The sequence below is a fragment of the Alternaria novae-zelandiae genome, assembly GCF_023758075.1.
Source record: "Alternaria novae-zelandiae strain BMP 2774 chromosome Unknown scaffold_27, whole genome shotgun sequence".
Taxonomy (NCBI): domain Eukaryota; kingdom Fungi; phylum Ascomycota; class Dothideomycetes; order Pleosporales; family Pleosporaceae; genus Alternaria; species Alternaria novae-zelandiae.
This window is the reverse complement of record NW_026056987.1, coordinates 275817-294926: the sequence shown is the minus strand read 5'-3', so window position 1 is coordinate 294926 and position 19110 is coordinate 275817. Positions and strand designations below refer to the sequence as shown.

The 19110-nt window shown below is 54.3% G+C and overlaps 7 protein-coding genes across 7 annotated transcripts; 6 read left to right on the top strand and 1 right to left on the bottom strand.

The window, feature by feature from the left end:
- Positions 1 to 619: 619 nt before the first annotated feature.
- Positions 620 to 2592, top strand: GEM1 (ERMES complex Ca(2+)-binding regulatory GTPase gem1; the record flags this gene model as incomplete). The annotated part of the gene is made up of 3 exons (XM_049403567.1): positions 620 to 629; positions 675 to 2392; positions 2440 to 2592. 3 exons carry the CDS (start codon positions 620 to 622, stop codon positions 2590 to 2592), a joined length of 1881 nt encoding a protein of 626 aa, XP_049250729.1.
- A 930-nt stretch (positions 2593 to 3522) lies between these two features.
- Positions 3523 to 6994, top strand: J4E88_009968 (uncharacterized protein; the record flags this gene model as incomplete). Its single annotated transcript, XM_049403566.1, has 4 exons — positions 3523 to 3526; positions 3700 to 3710; positions 3809 to 6550; positions 6608 to 6994. 4 exons carry the CDS (start codon positions 3523 to 3525, stop codon positions 6992 to 6994), a joined length of 3144 nt encoding a protein of 1047 aa, XP_049250728.1.
- Positions 6995 to 7548: 554 nt separating this feature from the next.
- Positions 7549 to 9141, top strand: J4E88_009967 (uncharacterized protein; the record flags this gene model as incomplete). Its single annotated transcript, XM_049403565.1, has 1 exon — positions 7549 to 9141. One exon carries the CDS (start codon positions 7549 to 7551, stop codon positions 9139 to 9141), a length of 1593 nt encoding a protein of 530 aa, XP_049250727.1.
- Positions 9142 to 9564: 423 nt separating this feature from the next.
- Positions 9565 to 11688, top strand: J4E88_009966 (uncharacterized protein; the record flags this gene model as incomplete). The annotated part of the gene is made up of 2 exons (XM_049403564.1): positions 9565 to 9572; positions 9714 to 11688. 2 exons carry the CDS (start codon positions 9565 to 9567, stop codon positions 11686 to 11688), a joined length of 1983 nt encoding a protein of 660 aa, XP_049250726.1.
- A 420-nt stretch (positions 11689 to 12108) lies between these two features.
- J4E88_009965 (uncharacterized protein) lies at positions 12109 to 13716 on the top strand (the record flags this gene model as incomplete). Its single annotated transcript, XM_049403563.1, has 1 exon — positions 12109 to 13716. The coding sequence occupies one exon, from the start codon at positions 12109 to 12111 to the stop codon at positions 13714 to 13716; it is 1608 nt and encodes a 535-aa protein (XP_049250725.1).
- Positions 13717 to 14115: 399 nt separating this feature from the next.
- J4E88_009964 (uncharacterized protein) lies at positions 14116 to 17111 on the bottom strand (the record flags this gene model as incomplete). The annotated part of the gene is made up of 5 exons (XM_049403562.1): positions 14116 to 14378; positions 14433 to 15947; positions 15996 to 16640; positions 16694 to 16840; positions 16892 to 17111. 5 exons carry the CDS (start codon positions 17109 to 17111, stop codon positions 14116 to 14118), a joined length of 2790 nt encoding a protein of 929 aa, XP_049250724.1.
- A 1024-nt stretch (positions 17112 to 18135) lies between these two features.
- Positions 18136 to 18726, top strand: TIM17 (translocase of the inner membrane; the record flags this gene model as incomplete). Its single annotated transcript, XM_049403561.1, has 3 exons — positions 18136 to 18204; positions 18257 to 18292; positions 18340 to 18726. 3 exons carry the CDS (start codon positions 18136 to 18138, stop codon positions 18724 to 18726), a joined length of 492 nt encoding a protein of 163 aa, XP_049250723.1.
- Between the last annotated feature and the right edge of the window lie 384 nt (positions 18727 to 19110).

Sequence of the window (19110 nt, the reverse complement as noted above, 5' to 3'; positions counted from 1 at the left end):
TACGGCCTGGTGGAGTCGCGGTGCCTGGCTAGGAGTGACAGGGTAGAGTTAAGGGTAAGACATTAGCACCAGCAAGTACCGCGGCTATGGCATCGGCGTGTGAAGAGGCAGGATACGTCAATTTGGGCGCGCGCGGAGAAGGAAGCTTGTGGCCCGCGGCAGGCAGGCTGGGACTGGCATGGGAGCGCGGGCCATGGAACCATTGGGGAAGTGGAAAGCGGAGACGAGACGGGCGCCTTATGGCTCCGTGCACTGGGCTGTCTTATTAATTGCCTGCCATGCCGCTGGCCGTTGGTGGAGAGGACAAGGCATGACATGGGTCCGGCGTGTCTGCAGGGCCACTCGACAACGGTCGACGCATTGCACCTCGCAGCAGCCAATCTTGCGGGGCTGCTGGCGGGGAAGCTCCAGGGCTGCGCCGCTGCGATCGTCTCCCACGTGTGCCAAGCCTTCTGACAGCACTGGTGCTGCCCTGACCACGAATCGCTCGGAGTGCTATGAACATTGCACAAGTCTGAATATTCTCACGGCAGGTCCGACCCAGTTTACCAACCACTCATTACTTCCATCCACTACATCCCTTGCACCTGCCCAAATGCACCAATAATGCCGCCGAGAAATGGCGACCGGTATGTGGAGCTCCTTCCCGATAGCACACTCACTAACTCCCGCAGTACGAATCTGTCTTTGCGGTGACGATGGCGTCGGCAAGAGCTCCATCATCACGTCTCTTGTCAAGGACGTCTTCGTCACAGCCAAAATCCAGCCCGTCCTGCCACAGGTGACGCTCCCGCCCACGCTTGGGACGCCCGACAATGTCACCACTACCATCGTCGATACCTCCGCCCTCCCACACGAACGACACACTCTCCGCACAGAGCTCCGCAAATCGAACGTCATACTCCTCGTATACTCGGACCACTACAGCTATGAGCGGGTGGCGCTGTTCTGGATGCCCTACTTCCGCTCGCTGGGTGTCAACGTGCCAGTGGTGCTGTGCGCGAACAAGTCTGACATCGCCTCGAATGGCACAACATCCCAAGTCGTGTCGGAGGAGATGCTGCCCGTCATGAACGAGTTCAAGGAGATCGACTCCTGCATCCGCACCAGCGCCAAGGACCACCATAACATCAACGAGGTCTTCTTCCTCTGCCAAAAGGCCGTCACACACCCGATAGCGCCGCTATACGATTCCAAGGAGAACGCACTCAAGCCAGCAGCCGTGTCTGCACTGCAACGCGTGTTCCATCTATGCGACACCGACAAGGATGGGTACTGGAACGATCAGGAGATTCACGATTTCCAGATCAAGTGCTTCGAGAAACCGCTGGGGGACGACGATTTGATGAACATCAAGAGGTCGATGGAGCGCTTTGCTCCTGGTCTGACGGGCGAGCATGGCATGGACGAGAAGGGGTTTCTGCTACTCAACAAGATCTTCGCGGAGAAGGGGCGGCACGAGACCATCTGGATCATACTGCGGAAATTCCACTACACGGACAGCCTCAGCCTTCAGGATACGTTCCTCCACCCCAAGTTCGATGTTCCTCAATTCTCCTCCGCCGAACTCAGCCCGTCCGGCTACCGCTTCTTCGTCGATCTGTTCCTGAAGTTTGACATGGACAATGACGGAGGACTGAACGACAGAGAACTCGCGAATCTATTCGCACCGACCCCCGGCATGCCGACGTCGTGGGTGGACTCGTCGTTCCCATCATGTACAGTGCGCAACGAAGCTGGATACATCACACTACAAGGTTGGCTCGCGCAATGGAGCATGACTACCTTTGAAGAGCCCAAGACGACTCTAGCATACCTGGCATACCTCGGATTTGAGAGCGGCGAGCGCGGAGGCACAACCGGCGCACTCAAGGTGACCAAAGCTAGGAAGCGGCGGAAGAAGCCTGGTCGCGTCGAGCGCAACGTCTTTCTATGCTATGTCATAGGGTCGAGCGGGAGTGGAAAGAGCTCATTGCTGTCTGCCTTCCTCCAGCGACCGTTCAGCCACACCTACCATCCCACGATAAAACCGCGTTCGGCAGTCAATAGCGTGGAATTGAAAGGTGGCAAGCAATGCTATCTGATCCTAGAGGAGCTCGGTGAACTCGAACCCGCGATTCTAGAAAACCAGGCCAAGCTCGACGCGTGCGATCTGTTGTGTTATACCTACGATTCGAGCGACCCCACGAGCTTTGCGCATGTGGTCGAATTGCGGAAGAAGTACCCCCATCTCGACCAACTACCAGCGGTCTACACAGCCCTGAAGGCAGACCAGGACAAGACGATGCAGCGGTGCGAGCAGCAGCCCGACGAGTACACCAGCGCCCTGAGAATGGCACCGCCACTGCACGTCAGCACGACGTGGAACAGCATATCGGAGCTGTTTGTTCACGTACGTACTACGCCGTTTGATTAATTCCACGAGCTAACACCGTATAGCTGGCTGAAAGCGCCACCCACCCCTCGACAGCCTTCCCCAAGCAGGAAGAGGACGGATATGATTACCTCAATCTTTACCTAGCGCTCGGAGCCGTCACGTGCGCAGTGGCCTCGGCGATGTTTGTCTGGAGACGCAGCAGCGCATCGACCTGAGACCTGAGACCACGCCAACCTAGGAAAAAGCTGAACAGCCTAGAGCCTACGTTAACGTTAGGTCACCTACTCTGCAAGGCTTTAGCTTAATGTAGCCTACAGACCTGTTCAGTTTTTTTCTTGTATGAGGTGAGACCAGGGGCCAGGCATGAATGTGAATCTTTGCTTCTTGTATATACCATGGCAGCACACCACTTCCACCCCTATAGACAAACTACTCGCAATAGGAAGAATCCAAGCGTCGGAGATGATGGCAATGCAGCACTCACGATAATGGCAGCGCGGAGGGTCAGCGCTTAAGCATGACATCACCTTGGCGTGCGGCTACGTTGTACAACAGACAAGTCTCAGCGGCACGAGCGAATAGGTAGACGCAGGGACATTTACCCCTGGCGCTTCGGCCTGACGGGGAGTAGCGCCAATATGTGGATAGATGATATCGGTGAGTTAGCATGGGATCACGATGTTGGGCTGGAGCGAGGGAGGGTGACAGCTCGCTTGACAATGGTGTGGGCTAGCGACGTGCTTCATGGTGCACTTCCGTGACTTAGTCCGGGGATCTGCGAGTAGTCTGAGACGAGACGGCTATTCTTGTCTCTCGCACGCATCACATTCGGTGTCAACGTGAACACCCGCGTGCTGCCGAAACCGTGAAAACTCCAGTAGGGGTTCCTTTTGGGTGTAGACGTTGAAACGGTCTAGTTGTTTTTGAGCAGGACCCTGGATGCGGTATCGAAGTTGCCAGGCTGGGTAAGGCGGACATGGATTGGCTGTCTGGCGGCTGCTGGCAGACAGACACTCTGCAGTGGTGATGCCCCCCTGTGTGGCGGAGCAGCTGGAGGGCGCCGAGTCGTGCATCTTGGGCGCGCTCCGGGCTAGTGACATTGCAGTTAGTTGGGGTGCTGGCTGGACATGTGCATCACGGCGCGAATGTGTACCTCTACTATTTCTCCCTGAGACCATGGTGCTTGATACTCCTTCGCCGCAGCACCAACACGCCCGACTCGTCCGCCTCGCAAACCTTGGGCCCTTGGATGCCCGCACCGCCTCGGCGCCCTAAGCAAGCCGTGGCAATCGTGCTAACCCGCACCTCCGCACTCTGACAAGGTTCGCAAATGGTGAGTAGCACGTGTCTAGCCTCAGGCAAACATCTACCACATATTGTGGTGGCAGTCTGAGGTCGCCATTGTTTCGTTTCCTCTATTCCCCGGCAAAGGCCCGCGGCGCCAACCCGACGTTCCAAGGAGCCCCCAAGCTGACCAAGTCTCGTACCCCACAGGCAACCGACAGAGCCAGAGAGCTGGACCGCCTATATCAGATGCGAAACCCAGGCCCGCGCCGGGGGCATGCGCCGCAGATATCCATCAGCGATGACAGCCACCACGTCACCGAGGCCATAGGCGACATGTACGGCGGCGACAGCGACACCGACGCCCCCAACCGCCGCAGCCTCCGACCCCTAAGCTTCGTCCCCAGCCCCAACGGCGACTCGATCCAGTCCTTTGGCGCCTTCGAGGCCTTCGACCCCTTCCCCAACGCGCCCCCCGCGAGGTCCCCGCTGCGTCCCCAGATGTCCTTCGAGAAGCCCCAAACGCCCACGAGCCCCAATGGCACCGCGCCTATGAGCCAGAAGCGGGCGTCGGTCGGGCGACACCCGTCGAATGGCGGCCAGATGTCCCCGCCGCTGTCCCGCTCGAATTCGAACACGGCGTCGCACCAGTTCCCGCTGAACAACCTCGACTACGAGAACAGCCCGGCGGGCCTCGCCCAGGAGCTGAGCAACCTGCAGGCCATACGGAGGATGTCCATGGGCGTTAACAATGCCGATCCCGATCTGCCTTCGTTCCAGTCCGCAAACTCACCGCCCTCCCCACCGGCCATGTCGGAAGAGGACGAGTCGAAACTCTTCTGGGTACCCGCACGCCTGCATCCCGAACTGGCGCCCATGGAGTTCAAGACGTTCATCGAAGACAAGATTGACAGGACGAGACGACGCTCCGGAGACTCGGACTCGCTATCTCCGGATGGCGCCATGGGGCGTCAGGGCTCGGGTGGAGGGCTGCGGCGGAAGAAGTCCATGCTGTCCAGGCAGATTGATACTGGCTCTGGCTACAAGGACGGCGCCGAGAGGCTGGAGAGGAAGCGATCCGGCGCGCAGCCCAACGGGGGCTTGTCGAACCTCCAGGAGCTCGAGCACATACAGGAGGACCCGGTGGCCTTGATAAGACGGATGAGCATTGATCAAAAGGGCATGGCTGGGGAAGGGGAAGAGGGCGCCGACGGGATGCCCATTGTGCCGGGCAGCAAGATGCGTGGTCTGGGCACGCTCAAGAGATCAACACACACTACGTACAGACGAGGTAGTCTGCGGAAAGGCGGCCCGCCCCTCTCACGGCGACTCGTCTCTGGTCGACAAGGAGACACCGACACGGAAGATTCCCCGTCCACCTCGCCCGTCCACTCCACCGAGAGCATACCCGAAGTCCCTCCTCTCCCAGGTCTCAACCGCGTTCAGTCGGAACCCGTTAACTCGGCGTTTGAAGGATCGTCCAACAACTTCTCGCGGCCTGGGGCAAAGCGGGCATCTCCCAGCTATGGCGGCGAGAGACCTGGTTCATCGGAGGAGTACCCCAGGTCAGCTTCTACGGAGCCTATCTCACAGCAGGAGCGAAGTTCTCCGCAGCCCAGGCAGTTCCACTCGAGAATCGCCTCCAACGGCCGGACAACTGCACCTTTGCCAGGCTATACACCTCCGCCGCAGCAGGTACCCCAGATCATCGAGACACCACCGCCACAAGAACAGAACCGAACACCTCAGTTTCAGCTACCCGAACGTCACTCCTCTCGCCAACCTCCGCCTCAAGCCCAGCAACAACCTGCAGGCCCTCGCCATTATCCTCAGCCTCAACAGCAACCCCCGCAACAACAGCGCCAGCCCCAGTCGTCGAGTCGACCGAACCGTCATGCACAAGCTGCCCAGTCGTCCCCGATCAAGCCCGCGCAATCCTTCGATGATCTAGTAGCGCACCCTTCGGCGATGCCCGGCCAGAACAACAGGGTTGATTCGTTATCCATAATCCCGAACGCACCAGAAGAGAAGAAGCTCGAACCGAAGGCCAAAGATAAGAAGGATAAGGATGGCTCTGAGGGCGGGCAAAGGAAGACGAGCTGGGGCTGGTTCGGCGGTGATAAGGAGAAGGAAAAAGACAAGAAGTCAAAAGACAAAGACTCAGAAAAAGAAGCCCCGAAGAAGGTCAAGAACAAGCTCAGCAAGTCCCAGGAGAAGGAGAAGGACAAGGGTCATGACGACACGAGACTGGACCTCCTGCAAACATCGATACAGGGCGGCGGTCGTGGTCGAGAGAGCGTAGTGCTGGATCGCGAAAGCGTCAAGCTGGAAGAAGAGCGAAAGAAGGAGAGCGCCAGAAAAACATCCAGCGAGGGCAAGAAAGAGAAGGAACCTGGACTGCTGTCCTCCATCTTCGGAGGAGGAAAGAAGAAGGGCGAGAAAGAGTCGTCCCACAAGAAGAACGCCTCACGTGGATTATCGCCCGAGCCCCCGCCACGCATCTTAAAGCCTGATATCGACTACAACTGGACCCGATTTTCGATCCTGGAAGAACGCGCGATTTACCGCATGGCCCACATCAAGCTTGCGAACCCCCGCCGCGAACTCTACTCCCAAGTCTTGCTGTCCAACTTCATGTACTCGTACCTCGCCAAGGTCCAGCAAATGCACCCGCAAATCTCCATCGGCAACTCCAAGCAAGCAAAGCAAGCTCAACAGGCTCAGCAACAGCAACAAGCCGCGCAGCAGAAGAAGGAGCAGCAACAGCAGCAACATCAGCAGCAGGCCGCTCAGCAATCTCAGCAGCAGGTACAGCAGCAGCAGCAACCGCAGCATCAACAGCAACAGTCGCAGCCTGAGGAGTTTGCTCAGTATCAGCGGTATCAGCAGGTAAGACATCCATCCCAAAGGCGTTGTTTAGAAGAGTGAAACTAACGAAGAACGCAGCAGCAACAACAGCACGAGCAGCAATCCTCCGAAAAATCCTCACAAGAATGGCCCTCTGTACACCAACAACAAGCCAACGGCGGCCTCCATCAACAACAACAAAACGGCCAACACCACCAGCAACAACAACAACAGCAGCAACAACATGCAAGAGGCGTATCTCAGCAGGGGAATTCTTATAACCAGAACCCGCGTGATTCGCATCATTCGAATCATAGTGCGAATGGCGGCGGTGGTGGAGGTGGATATAGTGTAGCGAATACGCAGAATTATCTGGGGCAGAGTGGTAAAGGGGGTGGTGGTGGGATAGGAGGGGGAGGAGGAGGGGGGTATAGTAATTATAGTGATGAAGAGGGGGGGAAGAGGGGGGATGACGATATGTGGTAGTGGAATGATTGTGGATGGACGGATCGGACGTTTAATTCATATAAAGCGGGAATGAGGAGGGCGAGTATGGAGATTTTAGCCCGCCGACTTTTTGGCCTTGAACTACGCCTTTCTCTTCATCTTTTCTCTTGATCTTTTGTGGGTTCGCTTTACTTGTATGTACATTTATTCGGGTTTAATATCTAAAGCGACGGCTGGCGTTGAGGCTGGCGTGGGCATAGAGAGACGGATGGATGAGGAGATGGTATGAGATGGGCTTTTACGCTTGACGGTCGGAAGATTGGGATGGGGGATTACAGATAATGTAATTTTTTGAAACCTCGTTACTCTCGTTTTCGCGCAAGTTGTTTCTTCTACCGACCCAGCTCTTCCAGCGCGTTCAGGAAGGGAGGGATAAAGGAAGATGTTTGCCGATGAAGCAAACGTGGAAAGAGATGGAGCAACGGGTGAGTGTTTATCAAGAGGAAAGGGAGCGTGAGTTGGAATCTGTCACCCATATTACCATCCAGCCTTTAGAGTATCGTCAAACGAAACACCCACACACTGAATCCAGCATGGCAAGGACAAAAGAGGTCAGACCCAGCAAAAGCCAGGAGAACAAAGTCGCAGCACCAACCGTATCAGACCCAGAACCAGAACCAGACGACTTTCCGGAGCTTGAAGGTGACGATGATGACGATGATGTAATTGCGGTGGAGCAGCAGGAGGATGAGGAACTGCCAGGAGAAAGATATGACGCTGAGGACTCGTACCACGAACCTGAAGAGACAGACGACGATCTTCTACAGCTTCCTAAGCTTGCCGGTGTAGCAAGAAAACCGCAAAAGCATGTGCCTGCCAAAACTGTTGTGGTCATTGACGAGGGTGATGATGGGGAAGAAGCTGAAGCCTCGGACGACAACGACCCTGCCGATAACGCGAACGCTCCTCCTGCTCTTACTGAAGCTCAACGACGAAGGCAAGCGGCCGCTACCATCAAGCGAAACTGGGGCTTTGGAAGCATTCGAGAGTGCATCCCAGAAAAGAAGTGGCTTTCACGCGGACTCAAGGACTACGAAGACGAGAACTGGCAACTAGATACCATTGACGAGTTCGAAGGGCTGTCAAACGAGACTCAAGGACAAGGCGATGCAATGAAAGAGCAAATTGGCTTGTTCTTCGATAAAAGGGGGAGTACAGGGGCTAATCGAAGGATAGGGGGCAGTGCCGTAGAGAAGGAGAAAAACTTGGTTGATGATATCAAAAGGCTACGTAAAGGGGACAGGATTGACCCGGAGACGCATAGAGAGATACCTGCGACCCCTCGGGGGGCTGCAGCGGCATCAGGACCTAAGAAAAAGAGGGGAAAGCCTCAGAGCTCTGCAAAGCCGGCAACGAAGGACAGGAGCAATCTAGGACGAGCCAGCAAGGACAAGCCGAGCAAGCGGAAGTCGGACGCCATGGCGGATGTCGACGACGAGTCAGATGATGAGGACAATGGAGTTCAAGGTGGCGGCAAGCCGAGCAAGAGGCCAAGGAAAGATGGCCAGCAACCAGCTGAGAAGCAGAGTGGAAGACAGCAAGCATCAGACCCTGACAGCTCTCTACGCAACCGAATACGAACATTACAGCAGCAAAGAGACGCACTCTATCTCATCCGCCAGAACTGGAGCATCGAATCTGTCCTGGAATTCTTGCCACAACGCTGGTTTGAAATGGGCGAAGACACAGATGAGCACATTCCACGGGCCATCCTCGAGCGCATACGCGATCTATCCAACATCACCAATACACCAGAGCAAGGTCAAGCCGTCAGACAAGCGCTACATGACAGCATGAGCCCGCGTACAAGTACCTCTCTAGAGGACATCCTTGCGGTCATCGCAGTGGCTGGCGAGCAATTCTACGCCGCCGCTGAAGGACAGCGTCCATTGCATTCCGACAACATGGGAACATCTTCCAACACTAGAGTTCTGGTGCGCGCAGCTCGAATTGCTGCCGCACGCGCTGATCGAGATGAAAGGGGAAATTTGCTTAGGTACGAGGACAGTGTGCTTCGAAGCGCAGCTAGGCACCGGGAAGTTGAGCGGCTTGAACATATTATCGCGCAAAAAGAAAGGGATGCGGAACGAGAGAGTGAAAGGGACGATGACGTTGAAGAAGAGTGAGGTGAATAGATTGATGGGAATGTAAACGGTGACAAAGTCGTGAAGTGAGGGGGGTAGTTGGGTAACGCGCACATGAAATGATAGAGTCTAATGGTCATGCTTGAACGATATCTTCTCATGTCAGTGTCTTCTAGCTGAGTTAGTAAGACTCCCAGAGCTGTCTAGATCTATGCGCGATATATTTAGAGAAGATATTCAGGCTCTCATGTACTTGTCCCGATACTCAACTGCAAGATGCTATACCTAGGTAGACTTGTTTATCGCAATGCCACCAGGAAGCAATGCTCTCGGTAAGGCGAAGCGTCTTCGGAATGCGATTGCTTGGATTCTAGATTGCTCTACGAGAAACCAGTACCAACTGAATGCCTTTCGGGTTTGAGGGATAAAAGAACGAGTTTGTTTGGATGCAAACGATGGAATAAGATGGATATGTGAGGGCTTGTATATAGCCAAAGAGAGTCGCGAGCTGAGATCAAAGTTCACTCCGTCCCCAGAATAACTGCAATTGTTCACTTATCTCACCTTCCAGCCTTTACGATAAGATCGAAAGATACCAAGGATACCGATTTCAGAATGTCGCCGAAAGAAAAAACCACGTTTGGTCTCTCGCTACGGGAAGAGAATAGACGGAAAAGACAGAGGCAACAGAACGAAGGTAACGACAACGGCGGTAGCGGAGGGCCAGTCGTAACCACTACACCAGCGGCATCAGCGGCACCGGCAGCGCTGCATGTGGCTCCAGTTCAGGAGGAGGAGTTGCCTGTCGAATCTGCAGCAGAAGGAGGTGAAGGAGAGGAAGTGTCAGACCATCCAGCAAGACCCGACGACGATGTAAACGACAATACGGCTGGACCGCCGGTTACGAATGAGCTGCCTCCTCCTTCAAGGAGTGATGCGGATGCACCGGCGACTACGAGCGCACCTATTCTTCGTCTTCGTCCTTTTGCGGGTGGTGCAGCGCCTCCACCGCCTGCAGCCATTCAATCTGCCACTCTGACCGACCATCAGCGAGAGATGGCCGCTGTTGCTACGAACTGGGGTCCGGAGTTCCCAAGCCTAAGAGACTGTATAAAGGCAAATACTTGGTTCAAAGGCTCAATGGCGAAGATAACGGATGAGACCTGCGAAATAGAAACCCTTCGCAAGCTACGAGAGCTTTCGGATAAGACTCCCAATGGCGGCGCAACGATGAAGGAGCAGATGGACTTTCACTGGAGACAAAGAGATAAGCAAGGAAGAGTGGGCAGCACGCAGTCAGAGAAACAGGAAAACCTACGCGAGGATCTGCAGTTGCTGATTGATGGGAAGAGGATGAAGGAAGAAGATATACAGACGTACAAGGGAAGGCCCAAAGAGGATGGAGACGTATCGGCGCGCAAGAAGAACGCCAGTGGGAAAACACCAGACGTCTCTACGAAACGCGTTCGCAAGACACCACAAGACGACGACGACGACGAATCTAGCACGGGAGATAGTACCATACCCCACAACGGCCCTGTGGCAGCGCCAAAAGGCAAGGGAAAGGGAAAGGAAAGAGCGACTGAAGTACCGAGCGACGACACTGAAGTTATACCCTTCACACGCGGACAGCGAGACCTGGCGCTCGGCCAAATCTACGACAACTGGGAACTGACTTCGGACCAGCCACTTACCCAGTTCTTGCCAGGGCTGCTGCTTCCACCAGACGTGACTGACGACTCTCTCATCGACGGCAGGATTCTCGCGCGCATCCGTGATCTTTCCAACGTCACTAGAGGGCAAGCTCTCTTTGTCCGAGAGGCGTTGGCCAGCGCGATGAATGACTTCGTGGGAGAAAATGTAGAGCAAGTGCTCGACCTTCTCGCACAGGTTCGTGCTCAGCTTCAAGAGGCGATGCGAGTGCTGGACCGAGCATCAGAGGAGGCAAGAGCTAGAGAACAGGCGGAAGGACCGAGCCGTGGTGCTGTGCTTCCAGGACTAGGCGTCGCTGGTCCTTCCGCTCCGTCGTCAAGCGCAGTCACCATGCCACGCCCATCCCAACCCTCGCAAGCTCCAACGCAGCCTGCTGCACAACCAGGAGTGTCGCGTTTCGAAGACGGTGTGCTGACTATGGGATCGAACTGGACGCTACGCCGTGCTCTCAACGATAGCAGACAAGCCGATCAAGGCATTCAGACGGCTCGCCGTAGATACGAGCAGGCTGTGCTTAATGAACAGTCTGCTGTTGATCAAGCCGCTCTGCTGTTGGGGATAGAAGTAGCTAGAGGAGTGAGTAACGAAGCGTACGCGAGGACGGATGACTTACAGGGACGCTGGGTAGGAGCGCGATCGAGGCGGAGTACGATGGGTGACGGTCTTGGGGGTATTACCGGTGACGTTGGATTGGGAAGCGGCGCGCAGGCTGAGGGTACTGAGGAAGGTGAGGGTGGAGGAGGAGAGCAGGGGGAGAACAATGGAGAAAATGGTGGAGGAAATGGTGAAGGGGGTAGCGGAGGGAATGGTGGAGAAGGTAGAGTGACACGCAAGAGTAAGAGAAACGAGAAGGAGAAGGAGAAAGAGAAGCGGTAGCGGAATGACGTACCGTCAGCGCCTAGCGAACGTTGACAGACTAACAAGATATCATGTCACTCTCTTTCTATTGCACTAATAAAACTATGATGGGTCGTTATTTCATCAAGAGATGTGATCGAAGTGAACTAAGAAGTTCCAGTCTTTTGGGCCACACTTGCGTCTTCCCATGTCGTCCCAATGATGATAGCAACACAGCGGCACACTCCATCGCACCGTTATTCAGATCTTCGCTTGCTCTGCTGAACACTAGTACTGCTTTAGAAACTTTTGGAGCGATGTCTTGTTCAAGGTTCAAAGAGCGTGCTTGCTCGGAAACAAACATTGGAAAGAGATAGACATACACGGGACTATCTTAAAGTAAGCAGCGCCGTAAGTTGAAAGTACAGTCAAAGCAAGTCTTGAGACATCCTCAACGCAATGGCACCAAAGCGTGCGCCCCGTCCAAAAGGAGACCAAGACCCCAACGACACCACCGCTGACGCCCAGGAACGCGTTCAAGCGATCGCCGCCATCACGACAAACTGGGGCCAAGCTTTCTCCTCCATGCAACACTGGATGCACGACAACACTTGGCTGAAGGGCGAGACAGAAAAATTGTCGGAACAGACCTGCGAGATGGACACTATACGCGCATTCCGGACTCTGTCACAGAGCACTCGGAACTGGGGCCAACAAGTCAAAGACCAAATCCAACAGTATTACCTGCTAAGATGGAACAACCCGACGAAGAAGACGCCCATAGGGACTACAAAGGAAGAGAAAGAGAAGAATCTGCGCGAGGACTTAGCCAAACTACGTGCGGGGAGGTTTATACCGGAAGCGAATTGGAAAGAGAACAAGACGAAGAGACCGCGAGTGGGAGAGATTGGTGGGAAGAAGGCGAAGCCAAAGAAGAAGTCGAAAAAGGACGTTAGTAGGGAAGAGCGAGACGAAGACGAAGAAGAGGACGAGCCTCACCCACCACCCAATCCTAAGCCCGCGACCAAACCAGCCAACACTGGAGCGGTAAATGAGATCAGGCGAAGACTAAGATCGCATGGAAATAATGTTGCAGAGGGAGGAGCAGCGCAGACAGAAAAGCAAAAGAACAATGTGAACCAAGCAGACGACGACGCCGCCGGAAGCGAGCTACTCCAAGCCAAATCGATACATACACCAGAAGACAAAGACATGGCACTCATCCGCATACACAAAAATTGGGACATCGTCTCACTGCACCGCGACTTCCCAGCTATGCTACGCGGAGCTGATCCCAATGCCGCAAACGACAATGGCATTGAAGATGTCATCATTGAGCTCCTTCGCGACTTGTCCATTGTTTCTGCTACCAAAGAGCAAGCAAATGAGATCAGGGCGGAGTTGCAGAGACGCTTTGATGAGATGGAGGGGTATGATCTGAAGGCCGTTCACTCAGCCATCACTGTTACTGCCCAGGGCTACTACGAGGCGGCGGAGGCAGCGAAGGAGCTGTCAGAGCAGGGCAGCCAGATTACTGATGTGGATGAGCAGGTCCCCCGGTCGGAGATAAGTCATGAAGACGGGCAAGGCCCACGGCCAGAGGTAGCGCGGCCAGAGGCAGCACCACCAGCGGCACGACCAGACAGACACCGACATTACGCCGCACGAAGTAATGAAGCATCGCTCGAAATGCAAGAAGCTTGGGACGCGGTAGTAGTCGCCGAAGCGGCGGTCAAAGTAGCGCAAGACAAGCGTGTCCGCGCTGCTCTTCGGAGCGAAACTGAATACCAACAAGCAACCCGCCAGTTGAGAGTTTCTGAGGCGCAACTTCGGGCTGCTGAGGAATATGCGCGGGCGAGAAGTCTCGGTAGACCACAGAAAGTGGGTGAGACGGTTGGGCCGGGTGGGGATGAGCGCACGCGGAGACGGAGTGGTGATGGCGGAGATGTAGTGGAAGAGCGAGAGCAGAACCGAGAAGGTGGAGCTGGGGAGGGTGGAGACGACGAAGCGGGCGCTAGGGAAGGAGAAGGTAATGGAGAAGGTGATGAGAACGGAGGGGCAACCTAGAGTAGCAGGAGTGTCTATCCACACAATGTCGCGGACGTCGTAAGTAGCGCTACCTCCCGTCTCAAGATCTGTAGGCTAGAATGTTAAGATGTTGACATACACTTACGTTTCACATGCCATGTTAGCAAGTCAGAATGAAGAGACGAGATGCTTTCGCTACGTATACTTCGTCATACATGAGTGTCCGCGCGACAGCTAGTCGTCAGTCGACGCCGCCAGGAATGAACTATGGTGACAATACTCATGCTATGCAACTGCTTCGTTTGACCATTAGTCTGCGAGAAATTAGACCTGAGAAACCTTCCTGCAAACAGTGTTCCTTGTCCACCAACATCGTAAGCTTCGTGTATCGTATGGTATCCAGAACAAGGCCATGGCCACGAATGTACAACCACCAGACTAGTGACGCGGAACGCCTGCCATATCCACGTCCTCCATATCTGCCGACACCGGTGTGGGTATGCCGCCGGAAGCACTGGAGCGGCGAGTCCGAGAACCGACGTCCAACGTGGAGGATGAGCTGTCGCCACCGTACCTCCTCTGCTGGAGATCACGGAGGATCTTCTGGCCTTGAAGAAGAGAGTCGCGTTGTCCGACAAGCTCCATACGTTGATTGAAGCGATAAGAGGATTCCGAGAGGAGGCGCTTGGCGTTTTCGTAACCTGAATCGAAGCAATTAGCATATGCAGTCTCCCGTCTAGATAAGGGAAACTTACCTTCGTGGCCCTCGTTTAGACCAAGACCATTCTCAAGCTCGTCGCGGAGTTGAGTGCGGAGCTGCTTGTAGAACTTGGACTCTATTCGCATACATACCGCATCGTGAAAGCGGCGCACGGCGAGCATGTAGTAGGTAGTGACCTGAGCGACAACGCCTCGCTCGACGAGATAAGGCTCATGGTTGAATACCTCCATAGCCCTGACATCTTTCTTCAACCTCTCTTCTTCAGCAGGACTCATTGGCTTGCCTATGCGCTGCGCTCTGCTGTTCTTGTACTTTGTGAAGCGATATTTGAAGCGAGCTTGTTGATAGTTTTCTAAGACGGCCTCCTTCTCACATTCGAATATATCGTTATGAAAGATGTATGGTCCTTCCTTCTCGTCGTTGAGGCTCTCGTTAGCCATGGTAGTGCGCTGTTGGTCGAAGTTGGTTGCTAGCATCTCTTCAACGATCTTCCATGCGGTCTGATGGAAAGTTGAGCCTTGCCATTTCTTGAAGTGTTGGGTGAACAGGGTTCTCATTTGATCCTTAATCTGCTTTTCGAAAGCATCGAAGAACTTCGCAAGCGGCTGGTCCCAGTGTTCAAGCGTGCTGAGCATGAGGTTATCGACCACTCGTGGCTCGATCTGGCCTGGTACCTTCGACTGGGAGTGTTCGGACAAGTATTCAGTGACTTCGTCGAGAACGAACTTCTTCTTCAAGCCACGGAAGTCTGTCATCATTGGTTGTTCCTCCGGCGGTTTGGGCAGACCTCGCTTCGGTGTCTTGACTGGAGAAAGCCCTGGCATGCCGTCGATCTTGCGCTTCTTGGTAGGTGTCTCGGGATTGTTGCGCGCTGCAGACTCGCTATCGTCGCTGTCCTCTCCGTTATCGTATTCATCATCTTCGTCGTCTAGCGAGATAGCCTTGTTCGCAGAACTTCCCGGCTGAGAGTCCAGTACGTCTGCATAAACGCTTGCATCTCGACGTCCGCCCGTCGCCATCGTGGGCTTCATACTGACTAGCGCATCGAAGAAAGCGTTTTGCAGAAGCTTCCACTTGTTACGCCATTCCTTGCATGGGAATTCGGCTTCGAGCTCTTTACGAACCCCCTGTGAGAAGTCGAGCACGACGTCAGAGATGATTCGTGACGCGTTGTGGTTGGGAGGTTCAGGGAACTGTTGCAGACGAGCTTCCACTTCAGCAAGCCGAGTATCGATCTCATGCTCGATGACTGGGAGCTTCTTCGTTATCTGGTCGGCAAGCTTCCCCGAAAGGAAACTCTGGAGATTGAGAGTTCCGAATCGGTGTGCATAATCTTTGAAGGTTGTGGACCACGGGTCTTCTCCGCTGAAGAAGTGGTGCTCTTGCAACCGAGCCTCTTGATGTGTAAGGCCTTTGTTAAGTTCATCCTGTGCTGGGTTCTTCACAACGAAGTAACCGTGCCCTAGCGCGAACCGTTTCTGATCGAAGACTTCCATTAGTTTGTCGTGACGTGATCCCTTCGGCAGGCAGTCGGGTTTGGTGAGTACGCCTGGAAGCTACGTTAGCAAAAGCAGTTATAGACGATGATGTTACATACCAATGCATCTGTCAGTAGCCTTCAAACTACGCGCGATGCCAGCAGCGGTTGAATTGGCGATATCAGTCGCTAGCGAGCAGGTGACTAGTATGAGAGACTCGGCGTCTTTGACGTAGTCTACAACTACGTCACGAACAAACTGGATAAGATACGCTTCTTCTTCAATGTCGGCTTGGTTGATGAGACCAGGAAGATCGTAGAAACTTAAAGACGGTGAACCCGGCTGAGTGATGGAGATGCATACAATGTTCGGACTGAACTTGCATTTGTGATGTTCTCCAAGTGCGGCAAGACTCGGAAGCAAGAATTCATGGTAGTCAACGCGGGGACTAATAGTGGCCAGTTGTGCGCGGCGAATGATGTGCTCCAGGTTCTCAGGATTGTCGGTATCAGCGAAGAAAGCGTCGTTAGGCTGTGGTAACTGTATCCAACCGGGAAAGCGACGTTCGTGGCTTGGACCTGCAGGCTTGCCATCGTAACCAAAATTGCGTCGAAGTGTTACGGTCGCGCTCCAGCCTGCGCGCGGATCATCGGAGGACTCCAGCTTGATGAGAAGAGGGCATCGGGTGCATGTGTCATCGGCTCTCGGAGTCTTGATACCAGAGATGGCTTCAATCACTGAAGACTTTCCTGTAGATTGTTCGCCTAAGGATGTCAGCGAACAAAACCTTTGTATTATCTATAATTTGGTGACTTACCTAGCACGATGCACTTGGGCAGGGGAATGTCGTAGCGTTGCAAGCCTAAGGCCTCTAGTCGGCCAATTGTCGCAATGGCCTCCTTCACATGGATAGTAAGCGGATCGATTTCTCTAGAAGCAGGTGTGTTGATTGGATGTGTTGAGTCTACATTATTGTTAGCTGAATAAAATCTTGTTGTGCTGGCGCTTTACTCACCATCTTGCCCAACCAGGTGAAGCGGCTCGAGGCCCTCACTCAGACGCGATACGTCGTCACGCGCGGGGTGAGTGGCTGACGAAGGCATGTGCGAATTGCTTTGAGCGTCGAAAATAGCGGTACCTTCGAGCGGTGCGTCCGCAATGGTGCCATCGTCGCTAGGTGAGACTGGTCGCTTTACAGCCTCCTTACGTGTGCGGCCTCGAGTAGCACCCACCATTTTGAGAGGTTGTACAGAAAGTCAAATGGTGTAGAGGTAAGAGGTAAGTAGGTGAGAGAGCGTGGTAGCAAAGTTGATAACAACGAGAGCGCGAGCGCCAAGACTTGACTCTAGGCAGTAATCCAAGGTGACACAGACTCCAACGCATGGTCCAGGAGCAGCACACAAACGGAAACCATTGGACGAGCGTAGAAGCTCCAGGATGAGAGAGCAGAAATGTCGAGGTGAGCGCGAGTCTGGTACCACTTCTGGAGCGGTGAATGATGAATGCGTGATGCGCATGAGCTCAGCTTGCAGCGAGGAGGAGACATGAGTTGGATGGACGAGAGATGCTCGTACGTTACCTGGATGTAGGTCTGAGAACTCCGTCGAGAAATCATCTCTTTTGTACGCAGTCTGAAAGTGATGTCCAGGTCACACTCTCACCTCGGAGGCTATGCACATAGCCCCGAAGACAGAGTGCAAGGAATTGATGCTGAAGATATGGAAACGACAATAGTCAGAGTTAACGAAGAAGCCGTGAACGCATCGCGCGAGAGAGAGGCTGACAGAGAAGAGACTCGTCACCCATATGTCGAATAGCTGTTGATATCACGAAAGGAACTTAGCAGACATCGAGACGAATCAGTCTGGATGATGCAGTATGGATTTATTGGCCGTGCTGAATGCACAGTCGCAGGCGATGGGTGCTGCGCGGAGGAGCGATTCGTAGCTGCATTGTTCGACAGAGTTGCTATGGCTGACAAATGACAGGGATAGTAGCATATGACTCCATAAAAGCGAAAAGTTGATGCCGCATAGATGGTTCTGATGGTGAGTGACGAGACATGGCAGGAGGTTTGACGGCAGAAGTGGTCGCGGCAGTCCCGAAGATTTGCCGCTAGCGCCAAAGCAGCAAGGGTCCTCAAGAAATTCCATCGAAGCACATCGTCACCGGTGGCTACCGTCCGACCACGAGCTCGCCCACGCCCTCGCCTCACCCCCGGAATCGCCCAAAACACATCACATCCTCTAATAATACATAATGGATCATTCGCGCGATCCCTGTCCCTGGGTCATTCTCAATGACTTTGGCGGTGCCTTTGCCATGGGCGTATGTCCCCACCAGCGCTGCATCTTTGGGCCATATACTAATACCGCGTTAGGCTGTCGGAGGAGCAGTATGGCATGGTGTGAAGGGTGTAAGTATCTTTTCAACATCACAAAAACCTGCGCTTACAACCCATAGTTCCGTAACTCACCCTACGGCGAGCGACGCATCGGCGCCATCACAGCGATCAAAGCCCGCGCACCAGTTCTCGGCGGCAACTTCGGTGTCTGGGGAGGACTTTTCAACACATACGACTGCGCAGTCAAGGGAATACGGAAGAAGGAGGACCCGTGGAACGCCATCATCGCAGGATTCTTCACAGGTGGATCGCTCGCAGTACGAGGAGGCTACCGGTCGATGCGAAACGGCGCGATATCATGTGCCATTCTGCTGGCTGTCATCGAGGGTGTCTCAATTGGCTTCAACCGCATGATGGCCGACAACACAAGGCTCGATGCGCCCCCACCACCACCAGCCGACGTGGGTGCACCATCTGGCGGCGGCGGCATGGCTGTGGCCGCGTAAAACGTTTTCGATTCACAATTTATACCTCTTCAGAGCGAACCGTTATCAGGCCACGGGCGGGCAGCGACATGTCTGGGCAAGCGGTGTTTTTGGGATGTTTGGCATATACCGCAGGTTTCGGCAGCGGGCGGCGTTCACACTCTCCTCAGCTTTGTGCTATACCTGTATCATATACGCGACACGACTTGTACAACATCTGGAGGCGTCTCTAGACGGAAGCTTGAGTGTGCGGAATTCAGAAGATACGACACATCTCAATGTTCATCAGCTATTGCACACCCAACCTATTGAATCCGAGCTTACCGCAATAGTTTAAACTCAAAACCTCCCTAAAATAGCTTGATGACATCATCAGACCCACTCCTCAGTAAACAATCCTCTGAG